General features: G+C 42.5%; 1 protein-coding gene across 1 annotated transcript in view; it reads right to left on the reverse strand.

The window, feature by feature from the left end:
* LOC139278097 (mucin-2-like) overlaps window positions 1-18,330 on the reverse strand; it is a 138,402-nt gene that overhangs the window by 88,087 nt on the left and 31,985 nt on the right. The window contains exons 15-25 of the mRNA XM_070896755.1: window positions 17,672-17,766; window positions 12,211-12,337; window positions 9,878-10,124; window positions 9,742-9,797; window positions 9,545-9,630; window positions 8,458-8,609; window positions 7,682-7,820; window positions 4,128-4,232; window positions 3,794-3,985; window positions 2,555-2,794; window positions 2,299-2,455 (exon numbers count right to left, since the gene is read on the reverse strand). Coding sequence (XP_070752856.1) covers window positions 2,299-2,455; window positions 2,555-2,794; window positions 3,794-3,985; window positions 4,128-4,232; window positions 7,682-7,820; window positions 8,458-8,609; window positions 9,545-9,630; window positions 9,742-9,797; window positions 9,878-10,124; window positions 12,211-12,337; window positions 17,672-17,766 — 1,596 coding nt within the window. The remainder of the gene's footprint in view (window positions 1-2,298; window positions 2,456-2,554; window positions 2,795-3,793; window positions 3,986-4,127; window positions 4,233-7,681; window positions 7,821-8,457; window positions 8,610-9,544; window positions 9,631-9,741; window positions 9,798-9,877; window positions 10,125-12,210; window positions 12,338-17,671; window positions 17,767-18,330) is intronic.

Genomic DNA, 18,330 nt, shown 5'->3' on the forward strand with positions numbered 1-18,330 from the left:
CTGCTCCCTGGGGAGCAGTCATCTGGCAGTGCACATGGAACTGCTGACTCGCTTGCCTGGGCGTTATTTAGTTTGGGATCCTGGCTGGTCCCGGTCCCATTTGGGAGAACTGTTGCGGGTGACCCTTCATTCTCGGGTGTAGCCTTGTGGTGATAGGGTCTGGGGGCTGTGCCTTAGCGCGGTTTTCTCTTTCAGGCTCGTGGTGAGAGGTGGAGCCGATCAGGGGCAGGGTATCGATACCGGTGCTGTTGCCCTCCTGAAATCGCTTGCTCTGCGGCTTGTATATATTGGCTGCTTGTGGCCACACTCTATGATACATAATTCGGGTCCCAGGGACGCAGGCGACTACATTGGGTAGCTCGCTGGACCTGTGTGCTCCCGATGGGTGTCTGTCCGCTGCATTGACTGTATTCAGTTGAAATCCTACATCGCACACTCGTTTCATTACTCATTGTAAATAACTTGTAGCTCCGATTGCGATCGCGCAACTTTTCTTTGCTTATTGCATGTACACAGCTCTGATCATCAATTGCACATTTTACATCGAACTCACAGTTGCTCTTACATTGATTGAGAGTGTGGAACTTTCCCTTGAAGTGTGGTGGGTTGCAGGCCTCCTTTAAGAGAGCCTTGCTATCTTTACCCCAATCCTCTTCTTCGTTTGGTGCCACGTGTTGCTCCATCAGCGCTGTACCTTATGGTCTGGCCGCCGCCATCTTTTTCTACAGCGCATCACCTTGTGGTTTGGGCGCCATCTTTCCTCCATGCACAATGTCAACTGCGGTGATCCTCTTCTCCCCGGATTCTGCCACCGAAGCTGGGAAGTCGCCTTTTGAATCCAATTTTCTTCCTCCGAAGTCCTGCCACTGGAGCCTGGAAGGTGCGTTTAGGTCATCTCAGCTGGATCACCTCCACGCAGCCGTGCTGAGCGGTCTGAGCCTCGAGTGCTGTGCTGTTCTGCTCTTTGGTGCTGGGTCCACCCTCAGGTGAGGGCTTGCTTTGCCTCTGATGTGCCCCCTGGTGGCACACCTTGTAATAATACAAGCAGTAACCATGCAGGATACATGACACTTCCATTGTAAAACTCTTATGATGAAGTCTAAGTTTTTTGATTACTTTATGCATGTCTGAGCTATTTTTAATCGCCCATCTACCTGTACTCCTAAATCATTTTGTTCATCAAACCCTCCAGCACTTATTTAAATTATACACTCACCTGCCATTCTTATCTCCAAAGTACACTCATCATCATCATAGGCAGTCCCTCGAAACGAGGATGACTTGCTTCCATGCCAAAAAAAAGGATGAGTTTAGAGGTGTTTCGAATTAAGAACCCGAACTACATCCTCAAGAGTGGAAGATGCCTGTGCGTGGATTTTTTGAACGTGTGGTGGCCGTTGTACACCAGCCACTACATGGGCTTGACAGAGCTAGGTCTTCGTCCAGTGGCAAGGATTACCCAAGACAGTTGGAGACCTGCTCTGTTGCATGGACCTATTATGCACACATATCGCAGTGCGGGCTGGCCCGTGCTGCCCCTGGGCCCCTGGCCCCGAACTCACGCCTCCTCTGGGCCCCGATCACATCCCTCCACATTCTCTCACAGCTCCTTCACCCTGATCTTGCCACTCCTGCTGCATCTGCCCACACTCCAATCACCGACCTGGATCTTGTTGATGTCACTCTTCGCTGCCGTTGCCCTCCTGCACCAGCTCCCTGGGCCGCACGCCATTCCTTTTATGGCCCCGACCTGCCACTGATGATTTCTCGCAGGTCGGGGCCTCCATGCTGCTTCCTGAGCCGCACAAAGTACACTACTATACACTTAGCTACATTAAACTTTCCACTCATTTAATCTATCTTTGTCGCTATGTAATTTTTTGCTGTCTTCTGCATATTTCACTGTACCTCCAAGGAAACCTCACAATATTCCAGCTCCCTTCCATTCCCAAATCCATATAATTTCTATATAATGAAAAGCTGGTACCCCATTACCAACCCTTGGGGGACACCACTTGACCAATCTAGCAATGTCCCTTTTATCCCAACTGCCTAGCTTTTAATCAATTTTCTATCCATATCACATGGCTACCTCCAGTTATTTAAGCCTCAATTTGAGCCAGCAGTCTCTTCTGCAGAGCAAAAGTATATTTTATATATATCCTTTTGCTCTGTATGTATCATTTTTACTGCGCTTGCTACATCCTGCAATACACATCTGAGCCAATACCCACAAATATACACATGTAAAATAATCATGACAAGTGCTCCTCAGTTATTAATAATGCAAATACTTACGGCACAGATCGGGGGTTCGCCAGCGAATACAAACATCAGCTTTATTACAAGCTTCTGCATACACTGCTACAGCAGTACAGAAACCCAGATATTTCCCTTCCAAATCACAGGAACAAGCTTCCTCGACACAGGCATCGTAGAATGGGGTTGGGTCAACCTGATAAAAATGTTAGACCACAGTGTCAGAAGTTACAAAAGTACCTTGCAAGAGAGGCTTCATTCCAATTACAAATAATATATTTCATTATAAACTTGCCTTTTTATGGCATTTTTGAAACACAGCATCCTTCATTATGCTACATTTCCTCTGAGCCCATGCTAAACAGTATGGGTTTCTGTCACAAGGGAATGTTTGATTCAGTGTATCAGAACAAGACAGCGATGATTTCCAGCTGTTTCCAAACTCCAAAGTGCTGGTCACTAAAGAGTTTCCTTTTGTTGTTAGTTCATCTGCAACATCACCATTGAAATTTCCACACAGACCGCAGATTTTGTTCTGAAATAAATGTATATATTTTATAAATCTTAATCACTATAATATTGACATTTTTTTAAGTATTCAACTGGTCAATTTTAAAGTAGTTCCCAAAATGGACATGAAGTTAGTCCCACACCCGCTGGTGCCAGCGTGAAGCCCGAGCCAATTTGAGACCTGGGCCTCATCTCGCCAATAAGTTGTGGGCACCAAGCAGGCACCCCTGCTGCAGCTCGCTGGTTTGGTGGGGGGAGGGGGTGGTGGGAGCAGGAATATTGGCTAGCTCCCAATCTGAGTGGGCTGGCAGGACAGGCCTGGGAGGGGAGGCGATCTGAGGTGTGGCTTCAAAGGCATCGACTGCCCTATCCTCCAGGTCCTACATCCTGACATCAGCTCCTGGTGTGCGATGCTCTGTATCAGAAACACGAAAGCAGAAAACCTGCCCTTACGTTATTTCACCCAGCCAGCCACAAGGATGATATTTTATGATTGAGAATACTGAAAGATTATTCATATATTTGGAATGAAAGATTGGCAGCTAGATCTGGTCTTTGAAAATGAATTTCTAGGTGATCTGAAGCTTCTGCTAGGAAATTCACATCCACGGAATGACCAATTATATCATTTTTTAACTGTTGATCCTTCAACTGTAAAAAAACTAACTTTTGTGTGTTGACAGTGCTTGTGAGTTGCAGGAATCAATGAACTGCTTTGACTCACCTTCACTGGCAGGATAGCTTTAATCTAACCCTTTTGATGACGGATGTTACAATTCTACATCACATTCCAAAGTAACACAAATTAAATTATTATTTTTTCTCAGACTTGCTGAATTCAACATTCTGTAATCTTTTTCATTATAATGTTGTACAGTATAATTGTACATAAAATGGGATGAAAAACATTTTGTTCTGCAAACAAGTCCTTCTTGCCTGAAATGGTTGGTATTTATTAATATATTTTCTGCATTAATAAATAATTACGAATGAAGAAAGATCAAATTTTGAACCATATACATACCTTCCATCTTGGATCCAGTGTGATTGAAACTCTTGTACGTTTGTCCCATATCACAGTGATCCCATTGGAAAAGGTAAGGATTAAATAGAGCCCAACAGTGTGAAGAGAATAGGAATCATCTGTGCACTGGGTTTGACCATAAGACTTCTCAGCTCTAACCACTCGTCCATCAATTAGATTGAATTCTTTACCCTAAAGAAATCCCAATGATTTATAATGTGTATAAAATAATGAATGATCACAATTTATGTGTGAGAAATAAAGGCACATATTATAATACAATGTCAGCTAGAATATTTTAGTGCTTACAGTTTAATGAACTAGAAACACATACCTCAAGTAAAATTCTGATATTTCTTGAACACGTCACTCCATTTTCACAACATGGAACACTCTCTATTATTATCTGAAGTGTGCTATTTTCTTGATTGCATCGATCCTAAAGTGAATCACAAATGGAATGTTATGGTGGTACACTAACATTGTTCAATAATTCAGCTAATTTAATACTTTGTAGGTTTATACCATAACATAATGAATATTGCATACTTTTAATGTTTATATATTCATAATAAATGAAGATCCCAGCTAAATAAAGAGCAAATAACATTGCCTAATCCATCATAGGCAGTCCCTCGCAATCGAGGAAGACTTGCTTCCACTCTGAGTCCTTAGGTGGCTGAACAGTCCAATACGAGAGCCAGAGTCCTTGCCACAGGTGGGACAGGCAGTCGTTGAGGGTAAGGGAGGGTGGACAGGTTTACCGCACATTCATTCTGCTGCCTGCACTTGTCTTCTGCGTGCATTCGGCGCCCTCCTGGATGCACTTCCTCAACTTCGGGCGATCTTTGGCCAGGGACTTCCAGGTGTCAGTGGGGATGTTGCACTTTATCAGGGAGGCTTTGAGGGTGTCCTTGTAATGTTTCCTCTGTCCACCTTTGGCTTGTTTGCCATGATGGAGTTCCAAGTAGAGCGCTTGCTTTGGGAGTCTCATGTCTGGCATGCGGACAGTATGGCCTGCCCAGCGGAGCTGATCAAGTGTGGTCAGTGCTTCAATGCTGGGGATGTTGGCCTGGACGAGGACACTGATGTTGGTGCGTCTATCCAAATGGACGTATTGGACTGTTCAGTTACCCAAGAACTCACTTTTGGAGTGGAAGCAAGTCTTCCTCGATTTCGAGGGACTGCCTATGATGATGATGAATTTACTTGAACTTATGTACAAATGCAATTAAATGACTCCAAGAGAACCTGAAATTGGTCAAATTCGATATGGTTTAGATCAGCGGTTCTCAAACTGGGGTCCGTGATTGCCTGCGATTTCATAGAGACTTTCCGGGGGTCTGCGAAATAATTTGGCCAAAATTTGCGGTCGGATGCGTACCTCCGGAGTATGTCGCCGACCGAAAAACGAATACAAAAGTACCTGGTGATGCTGGAGCTTCAGGTCCTGGGCCTGCCTGCATAAAGGCCCGTGGATCCCAGGGACTCGAGAGGTTCGCAAGCATCCCCAGGATCACGTGGGCTGGGCCAACCAATTAGAAAGGAGGATTCCTCATCAGCTTATGGGGGTTCCACTTACGAATGGAATCCCCATAAGTTTATGATAAATCCACAAATAAATAAATCATTAACACAATTCTAACAAAAATAAATATTCCCATGTTCAAAAGTAACTAGACGTCCCGTTGATTAAGCATTTAAAATAAAAATTAAATTTTTTGAAAAATATTAAAAAAAACATTTTAATTTGGCCCAAAATTTACATAAACTAATTTTAAATGTTTTTGTGTGTTTTCATCATTTTGAAAATTTCAATTTAACATTTATTGTAACCCTTGCGCTAGTTTTATATCCTTGGACAAATAAGGAACTCCCCAGATGGCCAGTGTGTAAGTGCACCTGCCTAGTGCGGTGGTAAACCATATAGAGCAAATGGGATCCAGTTAGATTGTTAGATCTATCCCAAGTTAGAAAATTTTGAGGAAGTGCATCCTACAAATAACGTTTGTGTCCCTGGACTAATTTAGGGTGGGGAGCGGAAATCAGTCACGGCTAATTAGTCAGTGACCTATGCTGCAAGGTCTGTATTGGTAGACTCCAGTTGAGTGAAGGGAAAGGTTCAGCTGCAACATACAGAAAAACTAGCCAGCACTCAGTAGTGTCAACGGCAGCGAAGAGGGATGTCATCAAGGTCCAGGTCGGTGATTGGAGTGCGGACAGGTACAGCAGGAGCAGCGAGCTCAGGGTGAAGGAGTGGTGAGAGATTATAGAGGGACGTGATTGGGGCCCAGGAGAGGCGCGAGTTCAGGGCCAGAAGAGGCGAGGGCCCAGGGGCAGCACGGGCCAGCCCACACTTTAATATGTGTGCGCACTAGGCCTGTGCAGCAGTGGAGGTCTCCAGTCGTCTTGGTTAATCCTTGCCACTGGACCAAGCCCTAGCTCTGTCAAGCCCGTGTGGTGGCTGGTGTGCAACAGCCACCGCTCGTTAAAAAAATCCACGCACAGGCATCTTCTACCCTACACTATGTAGTTCAGGACCTAGAATATTAGATCCTTCTTTGAAACACCTATGAACTCATCCTTTTTTAGTGTGGAAGCCAGTCATCCTCGTTTCGAGGGACTGCCTATGATGATGATGATGACAACCATGGCTCAGTGGGCACCACTTTCACCTATGAGTCAGAAGGTTGTTGCCTCAAGTCCCACTCCAGAGACTTGAGCACAGAAATCTACGCTGACACTCCAGTGCAGTGTTGAGGGAGTGTTGTACGATTAGAAGTATCATTTCTCAAATGAGATGTTAAACCGAGGCCCTGTCTGCCCTCTAAGGTACTCGCAAAACATTCCAGGGCACTATTTCAAAGAAGAGCAGGGGAGTTATCCCTGGTGTCCCGGCCAATATTTATTCCACAATCAACATAACTAAAAAACATTATCTGGTCATTATCTCATTGCTGTAGGTGGGACCTTGCTGTATGTGAATTGGCTGCCGTGTTTCCTACATTACAACACTAGCTACACTTCAATACTTCATTTGCTGTAAAGCATTTTTGGATGGCCTGAGGTTGTGAAAGGCGCTATATAAATACAAGTCTTTCATTTATTTGACTGTCTGAGCTCACACAGAAAATGGCCCCTTGAGGAAGGTGTTACAAGGCTCCTTCCTGGCACTGTATCAGCCATCACTTTCATGAGCACATGGCACTCAGGGCAAAGGTGTACTGAAAACATTGTCCCCGTGGCTCTCCAAATCATGCTTCTTGCAAGTGCAGTTTTCTGCTGAGATTACCAGAATTACCCCGATTTGCAATTCAGATATGAGCTGAATACATCATAGGTGAATCATCAATGATTGAACAATTAGAATATGAATTCTATGGCAGTGATGTACTGTAGTCCTCTATGATTTGGTTTCATTGCAGCTGGGGGAAATGCAAATCCACTGTTCTGTCATCAAAATTTTAAACCTTTACATTCTGAATGTTACCTTCAAAAGAATTTTCAAATAAAAAATAGGTAGCTAATTAGATTGTGGTATGACAGTAGATGAGGTACCTTGCCTGCTGCCAACGTTAAAGACACAATCATGGGTTACTGCCCGTAGAAACCCTAGCCTATTAAATCGTCTCCAAAAAACATGAAAAATATTAAATGGAGATCCATCATGTATAGCGCAGTATTATTTACAAATTTGGGCTCTATCTTTTACTCCAAATATTAATATTTGTGACTGTGCTGTTCATTTTTTTATATATATCACACATATATAATATATAGAATTCCATATCAAAGTTCAGCAGAAATACAAGTACTTTTTTTCCTGTCTGTTTTTTTGCCATACAAAGACAATATTTTAGGACACTGTTCATTCCCATTGTAACTTACCTCAACCAAAATATATTCACAGTTGCCATCATAGCGGTATCTTTTTCCGTCAAAGGTTACGTAGTGACCATCTCCATAAACGAGGCATGTCTTTGGACATGGATTCTTGGTACAGCTCCAGGATCCACCCTGGCATGTACTGCAATATAAATAACACTTAGAGTACTGTGCATATTACAAAAAAAGATATAGAGGTACTGGGGAAGGTGAAAAAAAGATTTACAAGGATGACTGAGAGGTTATAAATATCAAGAAAGATTGAATAGGATGGAGCTCTTTTCTCTGGAAGAGAAGGCTGTGGTGTGACCTGATAGAGGTCTTTAAAATTATGAAGGAGTTTGGTCGGGTGAACGTAGAGATGTTTTCATTTGTGGGGAGTCCAAAACTCAGGGCCATAAATATAAGTTAGTCACTAATAAATCCAACAACGAATTCAGGAGAAACCTCTTTAACCAGAGAGTGGTTAGAATGTGCAACTTTCTACCACATGGAGTAGTTGAGGTGAATAGCATAGATGCCTTTAAGGGGAAGCTAGATAAGTACATGAAGGAGAAAGGTATAGAAAGTTATGCAAATCGATTCGGTGAAGTAGAGTGAGAGAAGGCTTGTGTGGAACATAAACACCGGCAAAGATCAGTTGGGCCGAATGGTCTGTTTCTGTGCTGTAAATTCTATGTAATTCTATGTAACAACATTATCTAGTGTTATGCAGAAGTATATATATTATTTAGTTTGTTCAGTAATGTTAGTTAATTTCTCAAATTGTTAAATCTCACCATTTATTGCAGTCCCTTTGGATTGTACTTCCAGGAGCATGACTTTCTCCTCCAAATAAACAAGGGCACTGTTCAGGAGCGATACATCTTCCACTGTCATCTTCCACAAGATCATCAGGACAGACACAGCCAGGTACACACTGAGTATTTGACTTTTACCAAAGAAAGAAATGTTCTTTCAATTTGGTGTTAAATCCATTGAGATGCAAACAGTGCAGATTTACATGAATTCAAAACTCTTGGTTTTACACCAATTTCCTTATTCTGAGATAACATATTATGGGATTAGTACAGGTACAGTATTCTGCATAATCTATGTATTGCACACATTCCATTCCATTGTGAGGGTGAGTGAGACTGATAGTGAGGTGACATTGCATTGGAATTCATGGAACAACAAAACATAAAGAAATAATAGTTATAGTTAAAATGATTCTTTTGTTGTATTTAACATCACAGCAATAACTTGTATTTATATAGCGCCTTTAACATAGTAAAACATCCCAAGGCGCTTCACAGGAGTATTATGAGACAGAAAATTAGACACCGAGCCACATAAGGAGCAATTTGGGCAGGTGACCAAAAGCTTGGTCAAAGAGGTAGGTTTTAAGGAGCGTTTTAAAGAAGGAAAGAGAGGTAGAGAAGCGGTGAGTTTAGACAGGGAATTCCAGAGGTTAGGGCCTAGGCAACAGAGGGCACGGCCACCAAATTTAAAGAAGGAAAGAGAGGTAGAGAAGCGGTGAGTTTAGACAGGGAATTCCAGAGGTTAGGGCCTAGGCAACAGAGGGCACGGCCACCAATGGTTGAGCGATTATAATCAGGGTTGCTCAAGAGGCCAGAATTAGAGGAGCGCAGAGATCTCGGGGGGTTGTGGGGCTGGAGGAGATTACAGAGATAGGGAGGGGCGAGGCCATGGAGGGATTTGAAAACAAGGATGAGAATTTTGAAATTGAGGAGTTGCTCAACAGGCACCCAATGTAGGTCAATGAGTACAGGGGCGATGGGAGAATGGGACATGGTGTGAACTAACAATTTAGAATAATTATACATTGAAAAGCACAATGTTGAATGCATGAATATTACTTACACATGGCATATTCTGTCCTCTACAGGTCTTTGCACAAAGAATCTCTGCATTTCTGCAGTCAAAATATACTTTTCGATTCAGACATACTAAGAAAGAAAAATCACCACAATTTGTTTAGAAATGAACATCTATTTTAATTCAGAGTTTAATGTCTATTCATACTGATGGCACTGGAAGAAATAGAAGCAACAGCTCACCTGGACTGGTGGTTGTAGGAACTGTTGAACAGTAAGGTTTCCCATTTTCACAAGTGCTGAATGAAAAGACAGTGTTATATTTTTACACATTTAATTATTTACTCAATGCTTGTAGAATATGATAAAAGATACTTACCAGGTTTTACCATCCAGAGTAATGCTTTGTCCTTTTTTGATAACCAGTTCACCAATATAACACGGGCAGTCTGATTTATCAATACAAGCTCCAGTGTTGTCCATGTACTTTCCCTCAGGACAGCCACAGCCATAAACCGGAACATCCTGAACTCCACAGGTGTAATCGTACTCTGACAGCGATCTACAGGTACGCTTACAGGCTCTCATGTCATTCTCAAAGACCTGATTGTTGGCGCATGGTTTATCTAGAAAGAAAAATTACACCTTCATTAGTGATGAAAATTGTAATGAAACATACAATGCTGTCGAACCCCAATAAATATATATCTCGTTAAGATAGCTCTGGCTGGCAAGAGAACAGATGGACAATAGAACTCACCAAAGAAGCACACAAACCACACAATACCAAAATTAATCTCTATGGTGTAAGCTTACATATCTTTAAATTAGATGCGAGGAAGAATAGTTTTTTTTCCCAGGGTGCCTTAGCTCCTGCATATATGTGACAAGAAAATAATCTGGCAAATGTGGAGCACCCCAGCTTTAGCCAACTACAATTTTAAATCTTGACTTGGTATTTTGGTTGGAGTCACCCATGTTCTCACTATTTTCGTGAGTGTGCCAATAGTTTGAATTGTGTACACATTTTAGTATTACCCCCTGTGTATTATTTCTAAAAAGGACAGCCACGTGATTAAAATAAATATGAGGTTATAATCATATGTACATTTTCGTTGATGAAGAGGAGCCAACTGCCTTACAGCCTCTGAAAGTGTTATTCTGATACACCTGTGAAGGATTTGAATAATTCAAAACATTTTTCCTTTAAAATCTGCTTTGAGCTCTACTGTATTAACTAAGATTTCTTCAATGAAATGTGATCAATCAAATAGGAAATGAGGTAGCTGCAAAAGCTCATGTTCATCCGTAAAGAATAGATTTCTCCGGGAGATTTATTTTCCTATGAACGTGCTGTGAGAGAAACCTGCTGGTGTGACTTTGTTCATCTAAGATTCTGTTTTAAATTTATGCTCATTCTTGTTCAGGGTCTTAGTGGTCAGATTCAAGAGATGTGACCAGATCTATGATGTCTGATCCTGCAGGTATCTAACAGCTCCCAGCATACTTTCTCTAGAAAGAAAGAAGTAACTTGCATTTATATAGCACCTTTTGCGACCTCCAACCGTCCCATTGTGCTTCACGGCCAATGAATTACTTTTCAAGTGCAGTCACTGTTGTAACGTAGGCTGTCAACTTGCCCACAGAAAGGTCCCACAAACAGCAATGAGATAAATGATCAGTTAATCAACTTTAGTAATGTTGGTTGAGGGATAAATATTGGCCAGAACTCTCCTGCTTTTCTTCGAATAGTGCCATGATGGAAAATGAGCTGGCCATGAATTTGCTTGGGGCTTGGGGCAAAGATTCAGCATAAAATGGCTGCAAGAGCAATGAAGTGAGCAAGAAATCACGTTGGAAATGGAAGTACCAGACCTATGCCCTGAAGAGTGGGATCGGTGTGGGAGGAGCCAGATGGTAGTTCCTTCTGTCCCATAAATGACCGAATGTTTAAAAGGAAGTTGGGATGGTACGATGATGTCACTCACTGGAATTCGAGTAGTTCCCATCTCCTGAGCTCCCAATGATTTGGATAATTGAAATTAACCATTGGTGGTCGTACCTTCTGTTGCCTAGGCCCTAAGCTCTGGAATTCCCTGCCTAAACCTCTCGGCCTCTATACCTCTCTTTCCTCCTTTAAGACGCTCCTTAAAACCTACCACTTTGACCGAGCTTTTGGTCATCTGCTCTAATTTCTCCTGATGTGGCTTGGTGTCAAGTTTTTTGTCCATAATACTCCTGTGAAGCGCCTTGGGACACATTACTATGTTATATAAATACAAGTTGTTGTTGTAGCAAATGAACCAGTGTCCAGCTCAATATGAGGAGGAAGGGTACAAATGGGGTCTACAGGGATGTCCAGCCCTGGGACTTGGCCTGGAACGACCCGCAAGACTCGAGGCAGCAGAAATAAAATTGTTCCTCTTACAAAGAGGGCTGATTTCTATAGCTTTTAAAATTTTGATCTAACCTCTATCCTCAGTGGCTGCAGGAGCTGCATCTTGCACACCCCCTCCCCTCTTAGTGGCTGCCCAAGGTGCACCTATTCTGACTGTACACTGACTGATTTATTTAAATTTGGTGACCCTTTCTTAATCCCAGATCCTCCACCAGCACCGTGAGGGCTTGTCACCGGCAGAGTGAGATTGAGGAACATCAGCTCCGCTAATTCTGATGATATTTTTCTAAATGGTAAGCAACATTACAACGTACTGCAAATGTCTCTTCTCCAATTTCTCACGATGATACCATTAGCCGCACACGCATGAACATATGCTCCCAATCCTGCACACAGACAGTCCTCGATGTTCTCACAGCCACAGGTAGCAGCTACACACATCTAAATAAATGAAGAAGTTAATAGTTCAATCTGTAATATTTCTAACAAGATAAAATGAAGTGTCATATTTAATTATAATATTTTTAATTTATGTTCACAGCACATAATTGTTTAACACATGTTCATACAATCTACAAAATTAGAGCTAGGCATAAGAATATAAAAATAAATTAAGCCCTAATTAATTAATAAATTGGCTTTTTATAATAATTTCTCCTTCAAAGTTCAAAGATTATTCACATTTTGTTTCAGTATGTTTAAAATCTTATCCTGCCATGATTCAACTCTTCATAATTTTTTTCCTGAATAAATCTTATGGTACAACCTAGCCAATAGCCCCAGTGTTACTAATTCCATTTGAAAGAAAGCAAGGCTTGCATTCATATAGCACATTCGAGGATGTCCCAAATGTATTATTTTTGAAGAGAAATGCAGCAGCTAATTTCCACAGGTCCCACAAATAGCAGCGAGATAAATTGCCAAATAATCTGGTTTGGTAATCCATCTGAACAGTAGGCAGGGCCTCAGCTTAATGGCTCACCTGAAAGACGGCATATCTGACAACCCAGCTTCCTGTCAACACTGCACTGAATTATCAGCCTCAATTGTCTGCTCAGGTCATGGGGTGGTGCTTGAACCCATAACTATCTGACTCAGGCAAGAGTGCTACTACTGAGCCAGGGCTCACAGGGGCATAGATTTAAAGTAATTGGCAGAAGGATTAGAGGGGATTTCAGGAGAACTTTTTTCATCCAGAGGGTGGTGGCATTTTGAAACTCACTGCCTGAAAGGGCGGTTGAGGCAGAAACTCTCATTGCATTTATAAAGTACCTGTACTTAGAAACATAGAAAAATAGGTGCAGGAGTAGGCCATTCAGCCCTTCGGGCCTGCACCGCCATTCAATAAGATCATGGCTGATCATTCCTTCAGTACCCCTTTCCTGCTTTCTCTCCATACCCCTTGATCCCCTTAACCGTAAGAGCCATATCTAACTCCCTCTTGAATATATCCAGTGAACTGGCATCAACAACTCTCTGCAGCAGGGAATTCCACAGGTTAACAACTCTCTGAGTGAAGAAGTTTCTCCTCATCTCAGTCCTAAATGGCCTACCCCTTATCCTAAGACTACGTCCCCTGGTTCTGGACTTCCCCAACATCGGGAATATTCTTCCCGCATCCAACCTGTCCAGTCCCGTCAGAATCTTATATGTTTCTATGAGATCCCCTCTCATCCTTCTAAACTCCAGTGAATAAAGGCCCAGTTGATCCAGTCTCTCCTCATATGACAGCCCAGCCATCCCTGGAATCAGTCTGGTGAACCTTCGCTGCACTCCCTCAATACCAAGAACGTCCTTCCTCAGCCTAGGTGACCAAAACTGAACACAATATTCCAGGTGAAGCCTCACTAAGGTGCTGTACAACTGCAGTAAGACCTCCCTGCTTCTATATTCAAATCCCCTAGCTATGAATGCCAACATACCATTTGCCTTCTTTACCGCCTGCTGTACCTGCGTGCCCACTTTCAGTGACTGATGAACCATGACACCTAGGTCTCGTTACACCTCCCCTTTTCCTAGTCTGCCGCCATTCAGATAATATTCTACCTTCGTGTTTTTGCCCCCAAAATGGATAACCTCACATTTATCCACATTATACTGCATCTGCCATGCATTTGCCCACTCACCTAACCTGTCCAAGTCACCCTGCAGCCTCTTAGCGTCCTCCTCACAGCTCACACCACCACCCAGTTTAGTGTCATCTGCAAACTTGGAGATATTACACTCTATTCCTTCATTCAAATCATTAATGTATATTGTAAAGAGCGGGGGTCCCAGCACTGAGCCCTGCGGCACTCCACTAGTCACTGCCTGCCATTCTGAAAAGGATCCGTTTATCCTGACTCTCTGCTTCCTGTCTGCCAACCAGTTCCCTATCCACGTCAGTATATTACCCCCGATACCATGTGATTTGATTTTGCACAACAATCTCTTGTGTGGGACCTTGTCAAAAGCCTTTTGAAAGTCAAAATACACCACATCCACTGGTTCTGCCTTGTGCACACTGCTAGTTACATCCTCAAAAAATTCCAGAAGATTTGTCAAGCATGATTTCCCTTTCATAAATCCATGCTGACTTGGTCTAATCCTGTCACCACTTTCCAAATGCGCTGCTATTTCGTCCTTTGTGATCGATTCCAACATTTTCCCCACTACTGATGTCAAGCTAACCGGTCTATAATTCCCCGTTTTCTCTCTCCCTCTTTTTTTAAAAAGTGGTGTTACATTAGCTACCCTCCAGTCCATGGGAACTGATCCAGAGTCGATAGACTGTTGGAAAATGATCACCAATGCATCCACTATTTCTTGGGCCACTTCCTTGAGCACTCTGGGATGCAGACTATCAGGCCCCGGGGATTTATCAGCCTTCAATCCCATCAATTTCTCCAACGCAATTTCCCGCCTAATAAGGATATCCTTCAGTTCCTCCTTCTCACTAGACCCACTGTACCCTAGTATCTGCGGAAGGTTATTTGTATCTTCCTTCGTGAAGGCAGAACCGAAGTATTGGTTCAATTGGTCTGCCATTTCTTTGTTCCCCATTATAATTTCACCTGAATCCGACTGCAAGGGACTTACATTTGTCTTTACTAATCTTTTTCTCTTCACATATTTATAGAAGCTTTTACAGTCAGTTTTTTCATTCCCTGCAAGCTTCCTCTCGTACTCTATTTTCCCCTTCTTAATTAAACCCTTAGTCCTCCTCTGTTGAATTCTAAATTTCTCCCAGTCCTCAGGTTTGTTGCTTTTTCTAGCCAATTTATATGCCTCTTCCTTGGCTTTAACACTATCCTTAATTTTCTTTGTTAGCCATGGTTGAGCCACCTTCCCAGTTTTATTTTAACTCCAAACAGGGATGTACATTTGCTGAAGTTCATCCATGTGATCTTTAAATGTTTGCCATTGCTTATCCACCGTCAACCCTTTAATATCATTTGCCAGTCTATTCTAGCCAATTCACGCCTCATACCTTCGAAGTTACCTTTCCTTAAGTTTGGGACCCTAGTTTCCAAATTAACTTTGTCACTCTCCATCTTAATAAGGAATTCTACCATATTATGGTCACTTTTCCCCAAGGGGCCTCGCACAACAAGATTGCTAATTAGTCCCTTCTCATTACACATTACTTGGATATGCACTTGAAGTGCTGTCACCAACAAGAGCTGGAAAGTGAGATTAGGCTAGATAGCTTTTTTTTGGCCAGGACTGACATGATGGGCCTTAAATTTCTATGATTCTGTGAACAACAACTTGTATTTATATAGTGCCGTTCACATAGAAAAATGGCCAAAAGTATTTCACAGTGATGTAATGAAACAGAAATAGACAACAAAACAAAGAAATAGATTTTAGGATGAGGTGACCGAAAGATTGGTCGAAAAGATAGGTTTTAAGGAGTGCCTTAAAGGAGGAGAGCGAAGTAGAGAGGCAAAGGGGTACAGGGAGGGCATTCCAGTGCCAAGCAGCTTAAGGCACAGTCGCCAATGGTGGTGTGAAGGGAAACACAAGCCCAGGGCCAGAAGAACGGGGAAGGGGAATTGTAGGGCTGCAAGAGGATACAGAAACAGCAATGATAGAAATATAGAAATATAGAAAATAGATGCAGGATGGCAGTGCAGGCCCTTCATGCCTGCACTGCCATTCAATGAGTTCATGGCTGAACATGCAACTTCAGTACCCCATTCCTGCTTTCTCGCCATACCCCTTGATCCCTCTAGTAGTAAGGACTATATCTAACTCCTTTTTGAATATATTTAGTGAATTGGCCTCAACAACTTTCTGTGGTAGAGAATTCCACAGATTCACCACTCTCTGGGTGAAGAAGTTTCTCCTCATCTCGGTCCTAAATGGCTTACCCCTTATCTTTAGACTGTGACCCCTGGTTCTGGACTTCCCCAACATTGGGAACATTCTTCCTGCATCTAACCTGTCTAAACCCGTCAGAATTTTAAATGTTTCTATGAGATCCCCTCTCATTCTTCTGAACTCCAGTGAATACAAGCCCAGTTGATCCAGTCTTTCTTGATATGTCAGTGCCGCCATCCTGGGAATCAGTCTGGTGAACCTTCGCTGCACTCCCTCAATAGCAAGAATGTCCTTCCTCAGGTTAGGAGACCAAAACTGTACACAATACTCCAGGTGTGGCCTCACCAAGGCCCTGTACAACTGTAGTAACACCTCCCTGCCCCTGTACTCAAATCCCCTCGCTATGAAGGCCAACATGCCATTTGCTTTCTGAACCGCCTGCTGTACCTGCATGCCAACCTTCAATGATAGGGAAGGGCGAGGCTTTAAAGGAGTTAAGCAAGAAATTGAGAATTTTACGTAAAGCACTGAAGGATCAGGAGCCAATGTAGATCAGCAAGGAGGGAGATGAGGAGCGAGCGGGACTGTGTGCAGGACAGTTTACGCGCAGTAGAGTTTTAGATAGGCTGAGGTTCAAGGAGGGTGGAGGATGGGAGGCCGACCAGGAGAGCATTGGAATAGTCGAGTCTAAAGATGACAAAGGTATTAAGGAAGGTTTCAGCAACAGATGAGTAGAGACAGATGATGTTACGGAGGGGGAAGTAACCAGTCTTTGTGATATGGAGAGAAGATATGGGGAGAGATGCTCAGCTTGGGATCGAATGGGATGCCCAGATTGTGAAATATGGTTCTGCTTCAGATAGTGGTCAGGGAGGGGGATGGAATCGGCGCCAAGGTTGCAAAGTTCACGGTGAAGACCAAAGTTGATGGCTTCAGCTGATGTCTTCATTTTCATTGATTTCAATAAAATAAAAATCAGGCGTGATCTATTCAAAGGGCAGATGATCTGCTCAGCCAGATTACCACCCAAGGCAGTGGAGACAAAAATCTATCCCATTACTGTTTCTTACTTGCCAAATTTCTCCCCATCTCCCTTCTTTTGATGATGCCAAACATTCTCTAGAAGTTACCAATCATGAACGAGCCTTGACAATGAGGTAGACTATCAAATCACAACTGAACATGGTTCGGCCTTCCACATGCACATTTACAGTATTAATAGACATTAACCAGGAGCAGGAGACCTGGCTAACCTTCCACCTGCAGTGACACCCTGTCTGAGATCAGGTAATTCCATACACAATGTGCATTGAACCTGGGCTCTTTCTGTCCTACATGGCTCAGTTACTCAATGGATAAACTCAACGAGCCATGGGGGAAGCACATTATGATTATCATTCGATAACTTTTACTTTATGTTGAAAATGAAATATTTCCATTTGTAAACTTTGACTCAGACTGATTACTTACTTCATAATACAGTATGTAATCGACTGTAGAATGACACACAGAAAAAGCACCCGTAGCATCTTTTAGGTAGTGGCAATAATCTTTTGCATATTTTTCTGAAATAAGAGTTAAAAAATATTATCTTTATTGTGAGAAAACAAAATACCTGATTTAAAGATATTTCTAAAAAGCTCTCCCAATTTTTCCATGCACAGCCTAGAATTTGTTGCTTGCAATACTAGTGGAATTAATCTCTGACATGTTCCTCTGTCAAATATTGTATATGAAACATTAACTCATGACAAAGAAGTAAGTTACGCATTTGTAGTCCAATATCGGCAAGAGTCATTTTTAGGCAATGAATAAATAATTGGATATAAATAAATAAATAGAACTATGGATCCACCGCCTGTGGAGCAGGCAACTGTGACTTCCGCAGTATCTAGAGTCAGGGAGAGATCACCTCATTGGAATAGAAATGGTGTGTGCTGACATCGTTATAACTGTTTGTTGGCAGCCTACCACAGGAAGGAGTCAGGAAAAGCAAAGCCAGAACATCTCTCTCCAATGTGCCTCTGAGGAGGGAATTTTATTGCCATGGTGCCCAATTGGAGCTAGAAGTTCCTATAGGCATGAACCCCCATGCAAGCTAGTCATCCTCCACTGAGCAGGCCTTTGTG

The sequence above is a fragment of the Pristiophorus japonicus genome, chromosome 13, assembly GCF_044704955.1.
Source record: "Pristiophorus japonicus isolate sPriJap1 chromosome 13, sPriJap1.hap1, whole genome shotgun sequence".
Classification (NCBI taxonomy): domain Eukaryota; kingdom Metazoa; phylum Chordata; class Chondrichthyes; family Pristiophoridae; genus Pristiophorus; species Pristiophorus japonicus.